The sequence below is a fragment of the Phasianus colchicus genome, chromosome 29 (assembly GCF_987193195.1).
Source record: "Phasianus colchicus chromosome 29, bPhaCol1.hap1.1, whole genome shotgun sequence".
Lineage (NCBI taxonomy): Eukaryota > Metazoa > Chordata > Aves > Galliformes > Phasianidae > Phasianus > Phasianus colchicus.
Window position 1 is genome coordinate 3920719 of NC_143464.1, and position 17991 is coordinate 3938709.

Sequence of the window (17991 nt, forward strand, 5' to 3'; positions counted from 1 at the left end):
CTATGGGGTTTTATGGGGTTGTGAGGTTTCTATGGGGTCTCTATGGGGTTCTATGGGGTTTTATGGGTGTCTATGGGGTGTCTATGGGGTCAGTGGGGTCTGTGCCAACCCCCCTGTGGGGCCGACCCCAAAAGGAGCCGCTTCCGGGAGTGTCACCCTATAAACCCCAAATTCCCGTACGTGTGGGGCTGTGGGGTCGGGGGGTTCTGTGGGGTTTTGTGGGGTCTCTATGGGGTTTTGTGGGGTCTCTATGGGGATCTATGGGGTTCTATGGGGTCTCTATGGTGTTCTATGGGGTTGTGGGGTTCTATGGGGTTTTATGGGGTTCCTATGCGGTCTCTATGGGGTTGTGGATTTCTATGGGGTCTCTATGAGGTTCTATGGGGTTTCTGGGGTACTATGGGGTCTCTATGGGGTCTCTATGGGGTTTTATAGGGTTGTGGGGTTTCTATGGGGTCTCAATGGGGTTCTATGGGGATCTATGGGGTTCTATGGTTTGTCAATGGGGTTATAGGATTCTATGGGGCTTCTATGGGGTTTCTATGGGGTTCTATGGGGTTCTTTGGGGTGTCTATGGGGTTATAGGATTCTATGGGGTCTCTAAGGGGTTCTATGGGGTTCTACGGGGTCTCTATGGGTCTCTATGGGTTTTCTATGGGGTTATAGGATTCTATGGGGTTGTGGGATTCTATGGGGTCTCTATGGGGATCTATGGGGTTTTATGGGGTCTCTATGGGGCTTTATGGGGTTCTATGGGGTTGTAGGATTCTATGCGGTCTCTATGGGGTTCCTATGGGGTTGTGGATTTCTATGGGGTCTCTATGGGGTTTCTGTGGGGTTTCTATGGGGTTGTGGGGTTCTATGGGTCTCTATGGGGTTCTTATGGGGTTTTATGGGGTTGTAGGGTTCTATGGAGTCTCTATGGGGTTCTATGGGGTTGTGGGGTTTCTATGGGGTCTCCATGGGGCTTCTGACATTGTATGGGGTTCTATGGGGTTCTGTAGGGTCCTATGGGGTCTCTATGGGGTTCTATGGGGTGTCTATGGGGTTTTATGGGGTTCGAAGGGGTTTTATGGGGTCTCTATGGTGTCTCTATGGGGTTCTATGGGGTTCTATGGGTGTCTATGGGGTGTCTATGGGGTCAGTGGGGTCTGTGCCAACCCCCCTGTGGGGCCGACCCCAAAAGGAGCCGCTTCCGGGAGTGTCACCCTATAAACCCCAAATTCCCGTACGTGTGGGGCTGTGGGGTCGGGGGGTTCTGTGGGGTTTTGTGGGGTCTCTATGGGGTTTTATGGGGTTTTATGGGGTGTCTATGGGGTCTATGGGGTTGTGGGGTTTCTATGGGGCCTCTATGGGGTCTCTATGGGGTTTCTATGGGGTTCTATGGGGTTCTTTGGGGTGTCTATGGGGTTATAGGATTCTATGGGGTCTCTATGGGGTCTCTATGGGGTTTCTATGGGGTTGTGGGGTTCTATGGGGTCTCTATGGGGTTCTATGGGGTTCCAATGGAGTTTCTATGGGTTTTTTGGGGTCTTTGGGGGATCTATGGGGTCTATAGGGAAACTATGGGGTCTGTGGGGGTTCTATGGGATCTATGGGGGATCTATGGGATCTACGGGGTCTGTGGGGGATCTATGGGGTCTATGGGGGATCTATGGGATCTATAGGGGATCTATGGGGTCTTTCGGGGATCTATGGGGTCTATGGGATCTATGGAGTCTATGGGGGATCTGTGGGGTCTATGGGGGATGTATGGGATCTATGGGGTATCTATGGAGTCTATGGGGGATCTATGGGGTCTATGGGGGATCTATGGGATCTATGGGGTCTATGGGGGATCTATGGGGTCTATGGGGGATCTATGGGGGATCTATGTGTTTTATGGGGTCTATGGGTATCTATGGGGTCTTTGGGGGATCTATGGGGTCTATGGGATCTATGGAGTCTATGGGGGATCTGTAGGGTCTATGGGGGATCTATGGGATCTATGGGGTCTGTGGGGGATCTATGGGGTCTATGGGGTCTATGGAGTCTATGGGGGATCTATGGGTTTTATGGGGTCTATGGGGGATCCATGGGGTCTATGGGGGATCTATGGGGTCTGTGGGGGATCTATGGGGTTTGTGGAGTCTGTGGGGGATCTATGGGGCTTGTGGGGGATCTGTGGGGTCTACGGGGGATCTATGTGTTTTATGGGGTCTATGGGGTCTGTGGGGGATCTATGGGGTCTATGGGGGATCTATGGGATCTATGGGGTCTATGGGGGATCTATGGAGTCTATGGGGGATCTATGGGGTCTGTAGGGGATCTATGGAGTCTATGGGGTATCTATGGGGTCTATGGGGTATCTATGTGTTTTATAGGGTCTATGGGGGATCTGTGGGGTCTATGGGGTCTATGGGGGATCTATGGGGTCTGTGGGGGATCTATGGAGTCTATGGGGGATCTATGGGGTCTATGGGGTCTATGGGGGATCTATGGGGTCTATGGGGGATCTATGGGGGATCTATGGGGTCTATGAGGGATCTATGGGGTCTGTAGGGGATCTATGGAGTCTATGGGGGATCTATGGGTTTTATGGGGTCTATGGGGGATCCATGGGGTCTATGGGGTATCTATGGGGTCTGTGGGGGATCTATGGGGTCTATGGGGTCTATGGAGTCTATGGGGGATCTATGGGTTTTATGGGGTCTATGGGGGATCCATGGGGTCTATGGGGGATCTATGGGGTCTGTGGGGGATCTATGGGGTCTGTGGAGTCTGTGGGGGATCTATGGGGCTTGTGGGGGATCTGTGGGGTCTACGGGGGATCTATGTGTTTTATGGGGTCTATGGGGTCTGTGGGGGTTCTATGGGGTCTACGGGGGATCTATGGGATCTATGGGGTCTATGGGGGATCTATGGGATCTATGGGGGATCTATGGGGTCTGTAGGGGATCTATGGAGTCTATGGGGTATCTATGGGGTCTATGGGGTATCTATGTGTTTTATAGGGTCTGTGGGGGATCTGTGGGGTCTATGGGGGATCTATGGGGTCTGTGGGGGATCTATGGAGTCTATGGGGGATCTATGGGGGATCTATGTGTTTTATGGGGTCTATGGGTATCTATGGGGTCTTTGGGGGATCTATGGGGTCTATGGGATCTATGGAGTCTATGGGGGATCTGTGGGGTCTATGGGGGATCTATGGGATCTATGGGGGATCTATGGGGTCTGTGGGATCTATGGGGCATCTATGGGGTCTATGGAGTCTGTGGGGGATCTATGGGGTCTGTGGGGGATCTATGGGGTCTATGGGGGAACTATGGGTTCTATGGGGGATCTATGGGGTCTATGGGGGATCTATGGGTTTTATGGAGTCTATGGGGGATCTATGGGATCTATGGGGGATCTATGGGGTCTATGGGAGATCTATGGGGTCTGTGGGATCTATGGGGGATCTATGGGATCTATGGGGGATCTATGGGGTCTTTGGTGTCTCCCCCAGGCTGACGATGACCACGGTGGGTTCCTCCACCCCAGTGAACATCACCTTTTGGGGGGTGGCGTTGCCCCGTTGCGCCCCACTTTTGGGGCAGACGAAAAAGCTGGAGGAGACCCGGCCCTGTCTGCATCCGTGGGGCTGCCCCACAGATGGGGGTGAGCACTGGGGGGGGGGGCGGGGGGGGTCTCTATGGGGCGCTATGGGGTCTCTCTGGGGCGCTATGGGTCTGTATGGGATCTATGGGGTCTCTGTGGGTCTCTACGGGTCTCTATGGGGTCTCTATGGGGCACTGTGGGGTCTCTATGGGGCGCCATGGGGTCTCTATGGGGCGCTGTGGGGTCTCTGTGGGGCGCTATGGGTCTCTATGGGATCTATGGGGCACTGTGGGTCTCTATGGGGCGCTGTGGGGTCTCTATGGGTCTCTATGGGGTCTCTATGGGGCACTATGGGTCTGTATGGGATCTATGGGGTCTCTGTGGGGTCACTGTAGGGTCTCTATGGGGTCTATGGGTTTCTATGGATCTCTATGGGGCCTCTATGGGGCACAGTGGGTCCATATGGGGTCTCTATGGGGCGCTGTGGGGTCTCTATGGGGCACTGTGGGGTCTCTGTGGGGCGCTATGGGTCTGTATGGGATCTATGGGGCACTGTGGGTCTCTATGGGGCGCTGTGGGGTCTCTATGGGTCTCTATGGGGTCTCTATGGGGCACTATGGGTCTGTATGGGATCTATGGGGTCTCTGTGGGTCTCTACGGGTCTCTATGGGGTCTCTATGGGGCACTGTGGGGTCTCTATGGGGCGCCATGGGGTCTCTATGGGGCGCTGTGGGGTCTCTGTGGGGCGCTATGGGTCTGTATGGGATCTATGGGGTCTCTGTGGGGTCACTGTAGGGTCTCTATGGGGTCTATGGGTTTCTATGGATCTCTATGGGGCCTCTATGGGGCACAGTGGGTCCATATGGGGTCTCTATGGGGCGCTGTGGGGTCTCTATGGGGCACTGTGGGGTCTCTGTGGGGCGCTATGGGTCTGTATGGGATCTATGGGGCACTGTGGGTCTCTATGGGGCGCTATGGGGTCTCTATGGGTCTCTATGGGGTCTCTCTGGGGCGCTATGGGTCTGTATGGGATCTATGGGGTCTCTGTGGGTCTCTACGGGTCCCTATGGGGTCTCTATGGGGCACTATGGGGTCTCTATGGGGCGCCATGGGGTCTCTATGGGGCGCTGTGGGGTCTCTGTGGGGCGCTATGGGGTCTGTATGGGATCTATGGGGTCTCTGTGGGGTCACTGTAGGGTCTCTATGGGGTCTATGGGTTTCTATGGATCTCTATGGGGCCTCTATGGGGCACAGTGGGTCCATATGGGGTCTCTATGGGGTGCTGTGGGGTCTCTATGGGGCGCTGTGGGGTCTCTATGGGTCTCTATGGGGTCACTATGGGACACAATGGGTCTGTATGGGATCTATGGGGTCTCTGTGGGGTCTCTGTGGGGTCTCTGTGGGGTCTCTATGGGGCGCTATGGGTCTGTATGGGATCTATGGGGTCTCTGTGGGGTCACTGTAGGGTCTCTATGGGGTCTATGGGTTTCTATGGATCTCTATGGGGCCTCTATGGGGCACAGTGGGTCCATATGGGGTCTCTATGGGGCGCTGTGGGGTCTCTATGGGGCACTGTGGGGTCTCTGTGGGGCGCTATGGGTCTGTATGGGATCTATGGGGCACTGTGGGTCTCTATGGGGCGCTGTGGGGTCTCTATGGGTCTCTATGGGGTCTCTATGGGGCACTATGGGTCTGTATGGGATCTATGGGGTCTCTGTGGGTCTCTACGGGTCTCTATGGGGTCTCTATGGGGCACTGTGGGGTCTCTATGGGGCGCCATGGGGTCTCTATGGGGCGCTATGGGGTCTCTATGGGGCGCTATGGGGTCTCTCTGGGGCGCTATGGGTCTGTATGGGATCTATGGGGTCTCTGTGGGTCTCTACGGGTCTCTATGGGGTCTCTATGGGGCACTGTGGGGTCTCTATGGGGCGCCATGGGGTCTCTATGGGGCGCTGTGGGGTCTCTGTGGGGCGCTATGTGTTTGTATGGGATCTATGGGGCTCTATGGGGTCACTGTAGGGTCTCTATGGGGTCTATGGGTTTCTATGGATCTCTATGGGGTCTCTATGGGTCTCTATGGGTCTCTATGGGGTCCCTGTGGGTCTCTATGGGTCACAATGGGATCTCAATGGCTTCCCGCCCTACATAACCCCCTTTCCCCCCCCCCCCCACAGAGGACTGACGGCCGCCGGACCCCAAAATCTGCGGATTTTCCCCCAAAATTTCCCCCTCTCCCCTCCCCCCCCCCTCAATAAACCCCAGCAATTCAGCGCTGTCTCTTTAAATCTGGGCGGGGCTCCAACCGGACGTGACGTCACAAGCACCTCACCCACGCCCCGCCCACCCCCACTGCAGAACCGAGGGCGGGGCGACGCGTGACGTCACCGCGAAGCCACGCCCCCCTCTCCATCCACCCGTTTGGGCTGCGGCGCGTTGTGGGCGTGGTCTGAACGGATGTGGGCGTGGCCGATGGGAAGGAGGCGTGGTCTAGGCGCATTGTGGGCGTGGCTTGTGACCGTAGCGGGCGTGGCTTGAGTGTTTGTGGGCGTGGTTATGGGGTGGGTGATGCGGCCGGAACGGAAGTGACGTCACGGGGAGGGGGGCGGGGCCTCCCCGAGGGCTGCAGCTGGGATCCTATAGGGCTCCTATAGGGCCGCCCCACAGCTCCCCCTATAGGGCTCCTATAGGGCCGCCCCACAGCTCCCCCTATAGGGCCCGGCAGCTCTTCCCTCCCCCCATCCTTCTTCCCCTATAGGAGCCCCTAGAGATTTTTCCCCCCCCCATAGTCCCCCCTCCCCTATTCCCTATAGATCCTATACATCCCCTATAGGGCTCCCCATAGGTCCTTTTCCCCTACAGCGCCCCGCAGACCCCATAGATCCCCTCCCCATCCCTTCCCCCCCTATAAGGGCCTCCTATCATCTCCCCCTATAGAGCCCCGAAATCCTTTTCCCCTATAGGGCCCCCCATCCAACCCCCCTATAGATCCCCTATAGCTCCCCCCCCTATAAATCCCCCTATAGGGCCTCTCCCTATAGGTCTCCCACCCCTTCTACCCCCCCCACACCCTATAGAGACTCACCCTTTAGGGTGAGACCCCATAGCAGGGCCCTATAGGGGATCCCCTATAGCTCCCTGTCTTTTATAGGGCCCCCCCCCTATAGGATCCCCCATAGACCCTATAGGACCCTATAGGATCTCCCTGCATCCCTCATCCCCACCAGGGACCCCATATAGATCCTATAGGACCCCCCCTCCCCCACCCACCATCCCCTATAAAGCCCCGCAGCCCCCATAGGATCCCCATAGACCTCCGTCCCCTATAGGGACCCTTTGATCCCCTATAGGACCCTCCATAGAGCCCCCTACAGACCCCAAAGATCCCTCTGTCCCTATAGGGCCCCCATAGGACCCCCCCCCCAGCCCCTATAGGGACCCCATAGTCCCTATAGAACCCCCCCCCCCCCGCCCCATAGGACCCCACAACCCCTATAGGGACCCCTTAGGACCCCATAGACCCTATAGGATTCCCATAGAATCTATAGGGACCCCCATAGACCCTATTGGGGCCCCCATAGAACCCCTATAGATCGGCCTAAAGACCCCCCCCTTCCCCCCAAGACCCTATAAGGACCCTATAGGACCCCTATAGGACCCCCCTCCCCCCCCAAAGGACCCCATAGGACCCCCCCCATAAACCTCCCCCCCCCAATAGGACCCCTATAGAATCCCCCTCCATAGGGCCCCCCTATAGGATCCCCCCCCATAGCACCCCCCCCCCATAGAACCCCCACCCCATAGGATCCTATAGACCCCCATAGGACCCCCCCCTATAGGATTCCCTCCATAAGACCCCCCCCATAAGACCCCCCCTCAATACGATCCCTATAATTCCCCCTATAGGAACCCCCACCCCATAAGGACCCCCCCCCCCCACATGATCCCCCTATAGGACACCCCTATAAACCCCCCCCTTATAGGACCCCCCCCATAAGGCCCCCCCCAATAGAAACCCTATAAACCCCCCACCCCATAGGACCCCCCCCCCAATAGAAACCCTATAAACCCCCCCCCAATAGAAACCCTATAATCGCCCCCCCCCATAGTCCCCCCCCAATAGAAACCCTATAAACACCCCCCCGATAGAAAACCCCCCAATAGAAACCCTATAAACCCCCCCCGATAGAAACCCTATAAACGCCCCCCCCCCATAGAACCCCCCCATAGGACCCCCCCCAATAGAAACCCTATAAACCCCCCCCATAGAAACCCCCACCCCATAAAACCCCCCCCCAATAAAACCCTATAACCCCGCACCCCATAAGCCCCCCCCCCAATAAAACCCCATAATCCCCCCCATAGAAACCCTATAACCCCCCACCCCATAAGACCCCCCCCAATAAAACCCTATAACTCCCCCCCCATAGAAACCCCGACCCCATAGGACCCCCCCCAACAGAAACCCTATAACCCCCCCCATAGAAACCCTATAACCCCCCCCCATAAACCCCCCCCCAATAGAAACCCTATAAACCCCCCCCCAGAGAAGCCCCGACCCCATAAGACCCCCCCACAATAAAACCCTATAACCCCCCACCCCATAAACCCCCCCCCAATAGAAACCCTATAAACCCCCCCAATAGAAACCCTATAACCCCCCCCATAGAAACCCCGACCCCATAGGACCCCCCCCCAATAAAACCCCATAACCCCGGACCCCATAACCCCCCCCCAATAGAAAACCTATAACCCCCCCCAATAGAAACCCCATAACCCCCCCCAATAAAACCCCATAACCCCCCCCAATAGAAACCCTATAACCCCCCCCCAATAGAAACCCCATAACCCCCCCCAATAAAACCCCATAACCCCCCCCAATAGAAACCCCATAACCCCCCCCAATAAAACCCCATAACCCCCCCCAATAGAAACCCCATAACCCCCCCCAATAAAACCCCATAACCCCCCCCAATAGAAACCCTATAACCCCCCCCCAATAGAAACCCCATAACCCCCCCCAATAAAACCCCATAACCCCCGACCCCATAACCCCCCCCAATAGAAACCCCATAACGCCCCCCAATAAAACCCCATAACCCCCGACCCCATAACCCCCCCCAATAAAACCCCATAACCCCCGACCCCATAACCCCCCCAATGGAGTTCCTGCGGCGCCGCCTATCGGACGGCAATTTCCTGGCGGGGGGGGCAGATTTTAGCGGCTCCCCCCGCCCCCCCCCAACGTCGGCACCGCTGCTGCTGGTTGTGGGGCGGCCCCAAACCGACTGGTAGGGATTGGGGTTTTTTGGGGGGGGGTTTATAGGGTCGGGGGTCTATGGGGGGGGTTATAGGGTTTCTGTTGGGGGGGGGGTTATAGGGTTTCTATTGGGGGGGGGTTTATAGGGTCGGGGGTCTATGGGGGGGGTTTATAGGGTTTCTGTTGGGGGGCGGTTTATAGGGTTTCTATTGGGGGGGGGTCTTATAGGGTCGGGGGTCTATGGGGGGGGTTATAGGGTTTCTGTTGGGGGGGGGGTTATAGGGTTTCTATTGGGGGGGGGTCTTATAGGGTCGGGGGTCTATGGGGGGGGTTTATAGGGTTTCTGTTGGGGGGCGGTTTATAGGGTTTCTATTGGGGGGGGGTCTTATAGGGTCGGGGGTCTATGGGGGGGGTTATAGGGTTTCTGTTGGGGGGGGGTTTATAGGGTTTCTATTGGGGGGGGTCCTATAGGGGGGGGTTATAGGGTTTCTATTGGGGGGGGTTTATAGGGTTTCTATTGGGGGGGGGGTCTTATAGGGTCGGGTTTCTATGGGGGGGGTTTATAGGGTTTCTATTGGGGGGGGGGTCTTATAGGGTCGGGGGTCTATGGGGGGAGGGTTATAGGGTTTCTATTGGGGGGGTCTTATAGGGTCGGGGGTCTATGGGGGGGTTTATAGGGTTTCTATTGGGGGGGATCTTATAGGGTCGGGGGTCTATGGGGGGGTTTATAGGGTTTCTATTGGGGGGGGGTCTTATAGGGTCGGGGGTCTATGGGGGGGGTTATAGGGTTTCTGCTGGGGGGGGGTCTTATAGGGGGGGATTATAGGGTTTCTATTGGGGGGGGGGTCCTAAGAGGGGGGGGTGTTTATAGGGTTTCTATTGGGGGGGGGGTTTATAGGGTCGGGGTTCTATGGGGGGGGTTATAGGGTTTCTGTTGGGGGGGGGGTTATAGGGTTTCTATTGGGGGGGTCTATTGGGGGGGGTTCTATGGGGTGTGTGGGGGTTTATAGGGTTTCTATTGAGGGGGGTCTTATGGGGGGGGTTTCTATGGGGTGGGGGGGTTTATAGGGTTTTTATTGGGGGGGGGTCTTATAGGGTCGGGGTTCTATGGCGGGGGTCTATAGGGTTTCTATTGGGGGGGGGTTTATAGGGTTTCTATTGGAGGGGGGGTCTTATAGGGTCGGGTTTCTATGGGGGGGTTTTATAGGGTTTCTATTGGGGGGGGGTCTTATAGGGTCGGGGGTCTATGGGGGGGTTATAGGGTTTCTGTTGGGGGGGGGTTTATAGGGTTTCTATTGGGGGGGTCTATTGGGGGGGGTTCTATGGGGTGGGGGGGTTTATAGGGTTTCTATTGGGGGGGGGGTCTTATAGGGTCGGGGTTCTATGGGGGGGGTTATAGGATTTCTCTTGGGAGGGGTTATAGGGTTTTATTCGGGGGGCGGGTCTTATAGGGTCGGGGGTCTATGGGGGGGTTTATAGGGTTTCTATTGGGAGGGGGTCCTATGGGGGGGGGGTTTCTACGGGGGGGGTTATAGGGTTTCTGTTGGGGGGGTTTATAGGGTTTCTATTGGGGGGGGTCTTATAGGGTCGTGGTTCTATGGGGGGGGTTTATAGGGTTTCTATTGGGGGGGGGGGCCCTAAGGGGGGGGGTTATAGGGTTTCTATTGGGGGGGGGTCTTATAGGGTCGGGGTTCTATGGGGGCGGTTTATAGGGTTTCTATTGGGGGGGTCCTATGGGGGGGTTTTCTATGGGGTGGGGGGGTTTATAGGGTTTCTATTGGGGGGGGTCTTATAGGGGGGGGTTATAGGGTTTCTATTGGGGCTCTATGGGGTCTCTATGGGTCTCTATGGGTTCCTATGGGGTCTTTATGGGGTCTCTATGGGTCCCGATGGGGTTTTATGAGGTTTCTATGGGGTTCTCTATAGGGTCTCTATGGGGTCTCTATGGGGACTCTGTGGGGTCACCGTGGGGTCTCTATGGGGTCCCGATGGGGTTTTATGGGATTTCTATGGGGTCTCTGTGGGTCTTTATGGGGTCTCTGTGGGGTTTTATGGGATTTCTATGGGGTCTCTATGAAACACAATGGGGTCTTTATGGGGTCTCTATGGGTCCTGATGGAGTTTTATGGGGTCTCTATGGGTCCCGATGGAGTTTTATGGGGTCTCTATGGGGTTCCGATGGGGTTTTATGGGATCTTTACAGGGTCTCTATGGGGTCTCTCTGGGGTTCTATGGTGTCTCTATGGGGTTTTATGGGATTTCTGTGGGGTCTCTATGGGGTTTTATGGGTTTTCTGTGGGGTCTCTATGAAACACAATGGGATTTTTATTGGGATTTCTGTGGGGTCTCTATGGGTCTCTATGGGGTCCCGATAGGGTTTTATAGGTTCTCTATGGGGTTTTATGGGATTTCTATGGGATCTCTATGGGGTCTCTATGGGGTCTCTGTGGGGTCACCGTGGGGTCTCTATGGGGTCCCGATAGGGTTTTATAGGGTCTCTATGGGGTCTCTATGGGTCCCGATGGAGTTTTATGGGGTCTTTATGGGGTCTCTATGGGGTTTTATGGGATTTCTATGGGGTCTCTATGAAACACAATGGGATCTTTATTGGGATTTCTGTGGGGTCTCTATGGGGTCTCTATGGGTCTCTATGGGTTCCTATGGGGTCTGTATGGGGTCTATGGGGTCTCTGTGGGGTCCCTATGGGGTCTCTATGGGGTTCCGATGGGGTTTTATGGGATCTTTACAGGGTCTCTATGGGGTCTCTATGGGGTTCTATGGGTTCCTATGGGATTTCTATGGGGTCTCTATGGGGTTTTATGGGATTTCTATGGGGTCACTATGGGGCTCTATGGGGTCTCTATGGGTTCCGATGGGGTTTTATGGGGTCTCTATGGGATCTCTATGGGGTTCTATGGGTTCCTATGGGATTTCTATGGGGTCTCTATGTGGTCTTTATGGGATTTCTATGGGGTCTCTTTGGGTCTCTATGGGGTCTTTATGGGGTTTCTATGGGGTTTCTATGGGTTTTCTATGGGGTTTTTATAGGGTCTCTATGGGTCTCTATGGGTTCCGATGGGGTCTTTATGGGGTCTTTATGGGGTCTCTATGGGGTTTTATGGGGTTTTATGGGATTTCTGGGGGGTCTCTATGGGTCTCTATGGGGTCTCTATGGGGTCTCTATGGGGTTTTATGGGATCTTTATGGGGTCTTTATGGAGTCTCTATGGGTCTTTATGGGGTCTCTATGGGGTCACTATGGGGTTTTATGGGATTTCTATGGGATCTCTATGGGGTCTCTATGAGTCTCTGTGGGGTCACCGTGGGCTCTCTATGGGGTCCCGATTGGGTTTTATGGGGTCTCTATGGGGTCTCTATGGGGTTTTATGGGATCTTTATGGGGTCTTTATGGGGTCTCTATGGGTCTCTATGGGGTCTCTATGGGATTTTATGGGATTTCTATGGCGTTTCTATGGGACACAATGGGATCCCTATTGGGATTTCTATGCCGTCTCTTTGGGGTCTCTATGGGGCCGCTATGGGGTCTCTGTGGGGCTTTATGGGATTTCCATGGGGTGTCCATGGGACACAATGGGGTCAATATTGGGATTTCTATGGGATCTCTATGGGGTCCTTATGGGGTCTCTATGGGGTTTTATTGGGTCTCTATGGGGCCTCTATGGGGACTTTATGGGGTCTTTATGGGATTTCTATGGGATTTCTATTGAGTCTTTATGGGATTTCTATGGTTTTTCTATGGGGTCTTTATGGGATTTCTATGGGGGCTCTATGGGGTTTTATGGGATTTCTATGGTTTCTCTATGGGGTTTTATGGGATTTCTATGGGGTCTTTATGGGATTTCTATGGGGTCTCTGTAGGGTCTCTATGGGGTCTCTATGGGGTCTCTATGGGGTCTCTATGGGGTCTTTATGGGGTCTGTGTCCCCATAGGGTGAAGCTGTTCCGGGGTAAATCAGTGCACGGCGATGTGGAGCTGCGTGTGGAACAGGTGGGAATTCGGGACCCCCACCCCAAATTTAGGGACCCAACCCCCCCCCCCAAAACATTTGGGGTCACCCCATAAAAATTTGGGGTCCCCACTCCAGAAAATGGGGGGTTTTGGGGTTTTCTGAGCCCCATTTTGGGGGAAAAATCCTTCATTTTGGGGGCATTTCTTGGGGGGGGGGTTGGGGTCTCACCCCATAGATTTGGGGTTTCGCCCCATAGATTTTGGGGTCTCACCCCATAGATTGGTAGGGCCGCCCCATAGATTTTGGGGTCCCCCACAGTTTGGGGTCCCCACAGGCTCCATTTTGACCCCAGATTTGGGATTTGGGGCGAAATTTTGGGTTCATTTCCTGCGATTTTGGGGTTCCCCGTCCCTTATGGGGTCACCCCATAGATTTTGGGGCCACCCCATAGATTTTTAGGGCCGCCCCATAGATTTTGTGGTCTCACCCCATAGATTTTGGGGTCCCCCACAGTTTGGGGTCCCCAAAGGCTCCATTTTGGCCCCAGATTTGGGGATTTGGGGCGAAATTTTGGGTTCATTTCATGCAATTTTAGGGTTCCCCATCCCTTATGGGGTCGCCCCATAGATTTTGGGGCCACCCCATAGATTTGTAGGGCTGCCCCATAGATTTTGGGGTCTCACCCCATAGATTTTGGGGTCCCCAAAGGCTCCATTTTGACCCCAGATTTGGGATTTGGGGCGAAATTTTGGGTTCATTTCCTGCGATTTTAGGGTTCCCCATCCCTTATGGGGTCGCCCCATAGATTTGTAGGGCCGCCCCATAGATGTTGGGGTCTCACCCCATAGATTTTGGGGTCCACCACATTTTGGGGTCCCCAAAGGCTCCATTTTGACCCCAGATTTGGGATTTTGGGGCTGAGATTTTGGGGTCTCCCCATCCCTTATGGGGTCACCCCATAGATTTTGGGGCCACCCCATAGATTTGTAGGGCCGCCCCATAGATGTTGGGGTCTCACCCCATAGATTTTGGGGTCCCCCACATTTTGGGGTCCCCAAGGCTCCATTTTGACCCCAGATTTGGGGTTTTGGGGTGAAATTTTGGGTCGAATTCCTGCGATTTTAGGGTTCCCTATCCCTTATGGGGTCACCCCATAGATTTTGGGGCCACCCCATAGATTTGTAGGGCCGCCCCATAGATTTTGTGGTCTCACCCCATAGATTTTGGGGTCCCCCACAGTTTGGGGTCCCCAAAGGCTCCATTTTGACACCAGATTTGGGGTTTGGGAGTGAAATTTTGGGGTCTCCTCATCCCTTATGGAATCGCCCCAAAGATTTTGGGGTCTCCCCATAGATTTGTGGGGTCGCCCCATAGATTTGTAGGGCCGCCCCATAGATTTGTAGGGCTGCCCCATAGATGTTGGGGTCTCACCCCATAGATTTTGGGGTCCCCAAAGGCTCCATTTTGACCCCAGATTTGGGGTTTTGGGGTGAAATTTTGGGTTCATTTCCTTCGATTTTAGGTTTCCCCGTCCCTTATGGGGTCACCCCATAGATTTTGGGGTCACCCCATAGATTTGTAGGGCCGCCCCATAGATTTGTTGGGGTCTCACCCCCATAGATTTTGGGGTTCCCCACAGTTTGGGGTCCCCAAAGGCTCCATTTTAACCCCAGATTTGGGATTTGGGGCGAAATTTTGGGTTCATTTCCTGCGATTTTAGGGTTCCCCATCCTTTATGGGGTCGCCCCATAGATTTGTAGGGCCGCCCCATAGATTTTGGGGTCTCACCCCATAGATTTTGGGGTCCCCCACATTTTGGGGTCCCCACAGGCTCCATTTTGACCCCAGATTTGGGGTTTGGGGGGTGAAATTTTGGGTTCATTTCCTTCGATTTTAGGGTTCCCCATCCCTTATGGGGTCGCCCCATAGATTTGTAGGGCCGCCCCATAGATGTTGGGGTCTCACCCCATAGATTTTGGGGTTCCCCACAGTTTGGGGTCCCCAAAGGCTCCATTTTGACCCCAGATTTGGGATTTTGGGGCTGAGATTTTGGGGTCTCCCCATCCCTTATGGGGTCACCCCATAGATTTTGGGGCCACCCCATAGATTTGTAGGGCCGCCCCATAGATTTGTGGGTCTCACCCCATAGATTTTGGCGTCCCCCACATTTTGGGGTCCCCAAAGGCTCCATTTTGACCCCAGATTTGGGATTTGGGGCGAAATTTTGGGTTCATTTCCTGCGATTTTGGGGTTCCCCATCCCTTATGGGGTCGCCCCGTAGATTTTGGGGCCACCCCATAGATTTTTAGGGCCGCCCCATAGATTTTGTGGTCTCACCCCATAGATTTTGGGGTCCCCCACATTTTGGGGTCCCCAAAGGCTCCATTTTGACCCCAGATTTGGGATTTGGGGCGAAATTTTGGGTTCATTTCCTGCGATTTTGGGGTTCCCCATCCCTTATGGGGTCGCCCCATAGATTTGTAGGGCCGCCCCATAGATTTGTAGGGCCGCCCCATAGATTTGTGGGGTCCTTCAGGCGCAGTTCTCGGAGCTGTCGTGCCTGGCGTCGTCTCACGGCTCGCTCACTGTCACGATAGAGCCGCAGCGCGGCGCTGTCAGGTGCCGACCCCAAATCCCTTTATAGGGTCGGGGGTTAATTAGTGGGGTTTGGGGGGGATTAATGGGGTTTTGGGGCAATTAATGGGATTTGGGGATAATTAATGGGGTTTTGGGGGCAATTAATGGGATTTGGGGGCAATTAATGGGGTTTTGGGGGCAATTAATGAGGTTTAGGGGGGGTAAAAGGGGAGAATTAATGGGGTTTGGGGTCAATTAATGGGGTTTTGGGGGCAATTAATGGGATTTGGGGGGGGCAATTAATGGGGTTTGGGCTCAATTAATGGGATTTGGGGAGAATTAATGGGGTTTCGGGGGCAATTAATGGGGTTTTGGGGGGGAATGAATCGGGTTTAGGGGGGTAAATGGGGAGAATTATTGAGGTTTGGGTCAATTAATGGGATTTGGGGTCGATTAATGGGGTTTGGGGGGCAATTAATGGGGTTTGGGGGCAATTAATGGGGTTTGGGATCAATTAATGGGATTTGGGGGGGGATTAATGGGGTTTGGGGGGGATTAATGGGGTTTTGGGGCAATTAATGGGATTTGGGGGCAATTAATGGGGTTTGGGGGCAATTAATGGGATTTGGGGAGAATTAATGGGGTTTCGGGGGCAATTAATGGGGTTTGGGATCAATTAATGGGATTTGGGGGGAGATTAATGGGGTTTGGGGGCAATTAATGGGGTTTGGGGTCAATTAATGGGGTTTTGGGGGCAATTAATGGGGTTTGGGGGGATTAATGGGGTTTTGGGGGGGATTAATGAGGTTTAGGGGGGGTAAAAGGGGAGAATTAATGCGGTTTGGGGTCAATTAATGGGATTTGGGGGAATTAATGGGGTTTCGGGGGCAATTAATGGGGTTTTGGAGGGGGATTAATGGGGTTTGGGGGGATTAATGGGATTTGGGGTCAATTAATGGGATTTGGGGGGGATTAATTGGGATTTGGGGGGATTAATGGGGTTTGGGGGGGAATTAATGAAGTTTGGGGGGGATTAATGAGTGGAATGAATGGGATTTGGGGTCGATTAATGGGATTTGGGGGGATTAATGGGGTTTGGGGGCAATTAATGGGATTTGGGGGGGGGATTAATGGGGTTTGGGATCAATTAATGGGATTTGGGGGGGGATTAATTGGGATTTGGGGGGATTAATGGGGTTTGGGGGGGGAATTAATGGAGTTTGTGGGGGGCTAATGAGGGAAATTAATGGGGTTGGGGTCAATTAATGGGATTTGGGGGGCAATTAATGGGGTTTGGGGTCAATTAGTGGGATTGGGGGATAATTAATGGGGTTTGGGGGGCAATTAATGGGATTTGGGGGGTTAATGGGGGCAACTAATGGGATTTGGGGGGATTAATGGGGTTTTGGGGGCAATTAATGAGGTTTAGGGGGGGTAAAAGGGGAGAATTAATGGGGTTTGGGTTCAATTAATGGGATTTGGGGGCAATTAATGGGATTTGGGGGGGCAATTAATGGGGTTTGGGGTCAATTAATGGGATCTGGGGGAATTAATAGGGTTTTGGGGGCAATTAATGGGGTTTGGGGGGGGTAAAAGGGGAGAATTATTGGGGTATGGGGTCAATTAATGGGATTTGGGGGGGATTAATGGGGTTGGGGGGAGCAATTAATGGGGTTTGGGGTCAATTAATGGGTTTGGGGGGGGGATTAATTGGGATTTGGGGTCAATTAATGGGATTTGGGGGGGGAATTAATGAAGTTTGGGGGGGATTAATGAGTGAAATGAATGGGATTTGGGGTCGATTGATGGGATTTGGGGGGATTAATGGGGTTTGGGGGCAATTAATGGGATTTGGGGTCAATTAATGGGATTTGGGGATAATTAATGGGGTTTGGGGGGCAATTAATGGGATTTGGGGATAATTAATGGGGTTTGGGGGCAATTAATGGGATTTGGGGATAATTAATGGGGTTTTGGGGGCAATTAATGGGATTTGGGGGGGTTAATGGGATTGGGGGGGCAATTAATGGAGTTTGGGGTCACTTAATGGGTTTGGGGGGGGGATTAATTGGGATTTGGGGGGGACTAATGGGGTTTGGGGGGGAATTAATGAAGTTTGGGGGGGATTAATGGGATTTGGGGGGGGATTAATGGGGTTTAGGGTCAATTAATGGGGTTTGGGGGGATTAATGGGGTTTTGGGGGGGATTAATGAGGTTTAGGGGGGGTAAAAGGGGAGAATTAATGGGGTTTGGGTTCAATTAATGGGATTTGGGGGAATTAATGGGGTTTCGGGGGCAATTAATGGGATTGGGGGAATTAATGGGGTTTCGGGGGCAATTAATGGGGTTTTGGAGGGGGATTAATGGGGTTTGGGGGGATTAATGGGATTTGGGGTCAATTAATGGGATTTGGGGGGGGATTAATTGGAATTTGGGGGGATTAATGGGGTTTGGGGGGGGAATTAATGAAGTTTGGGGGGGATTAATGAATGAAATGAATGGGATTTGGGGTCGATTGATGGGATTTGGGGGAATTAATGGGGTTTGGGGTCAATTAATGGGATTTGGGGGGGGATTAATGGGGTTTGGGGTCAATTAATGGGGTTT

The 17991-nt window shown here is 53.8% G+C and overlaps 1 protein-coding gene across 1 annotated transcript in view; it reads left to right on the plus strand.

The window, feature by feature from the left end:
- Window positions 1-5848, plus strand: part of CFP (complement factor properdin) — a 33311-nt gene extending 27463 nt beyond the window's left edge. The window contains exons 9-10 of the mRNA XM_090126334.1: window positions 3488-3639; window positions 5754-5848. Coding sequence (XP_089982460.1) covers window positions 3488-3639; window positions 5754-5761 — 160 coding nt within the window. The 3' untranslated portion in view covers window positions 5762-5848. The remainder of the gene's footprint in view (window positions 1-3487; window positions 3640-5753) is intronic.
- Window positions 5849-17991: the final 12143 nt, after the last annotated feature.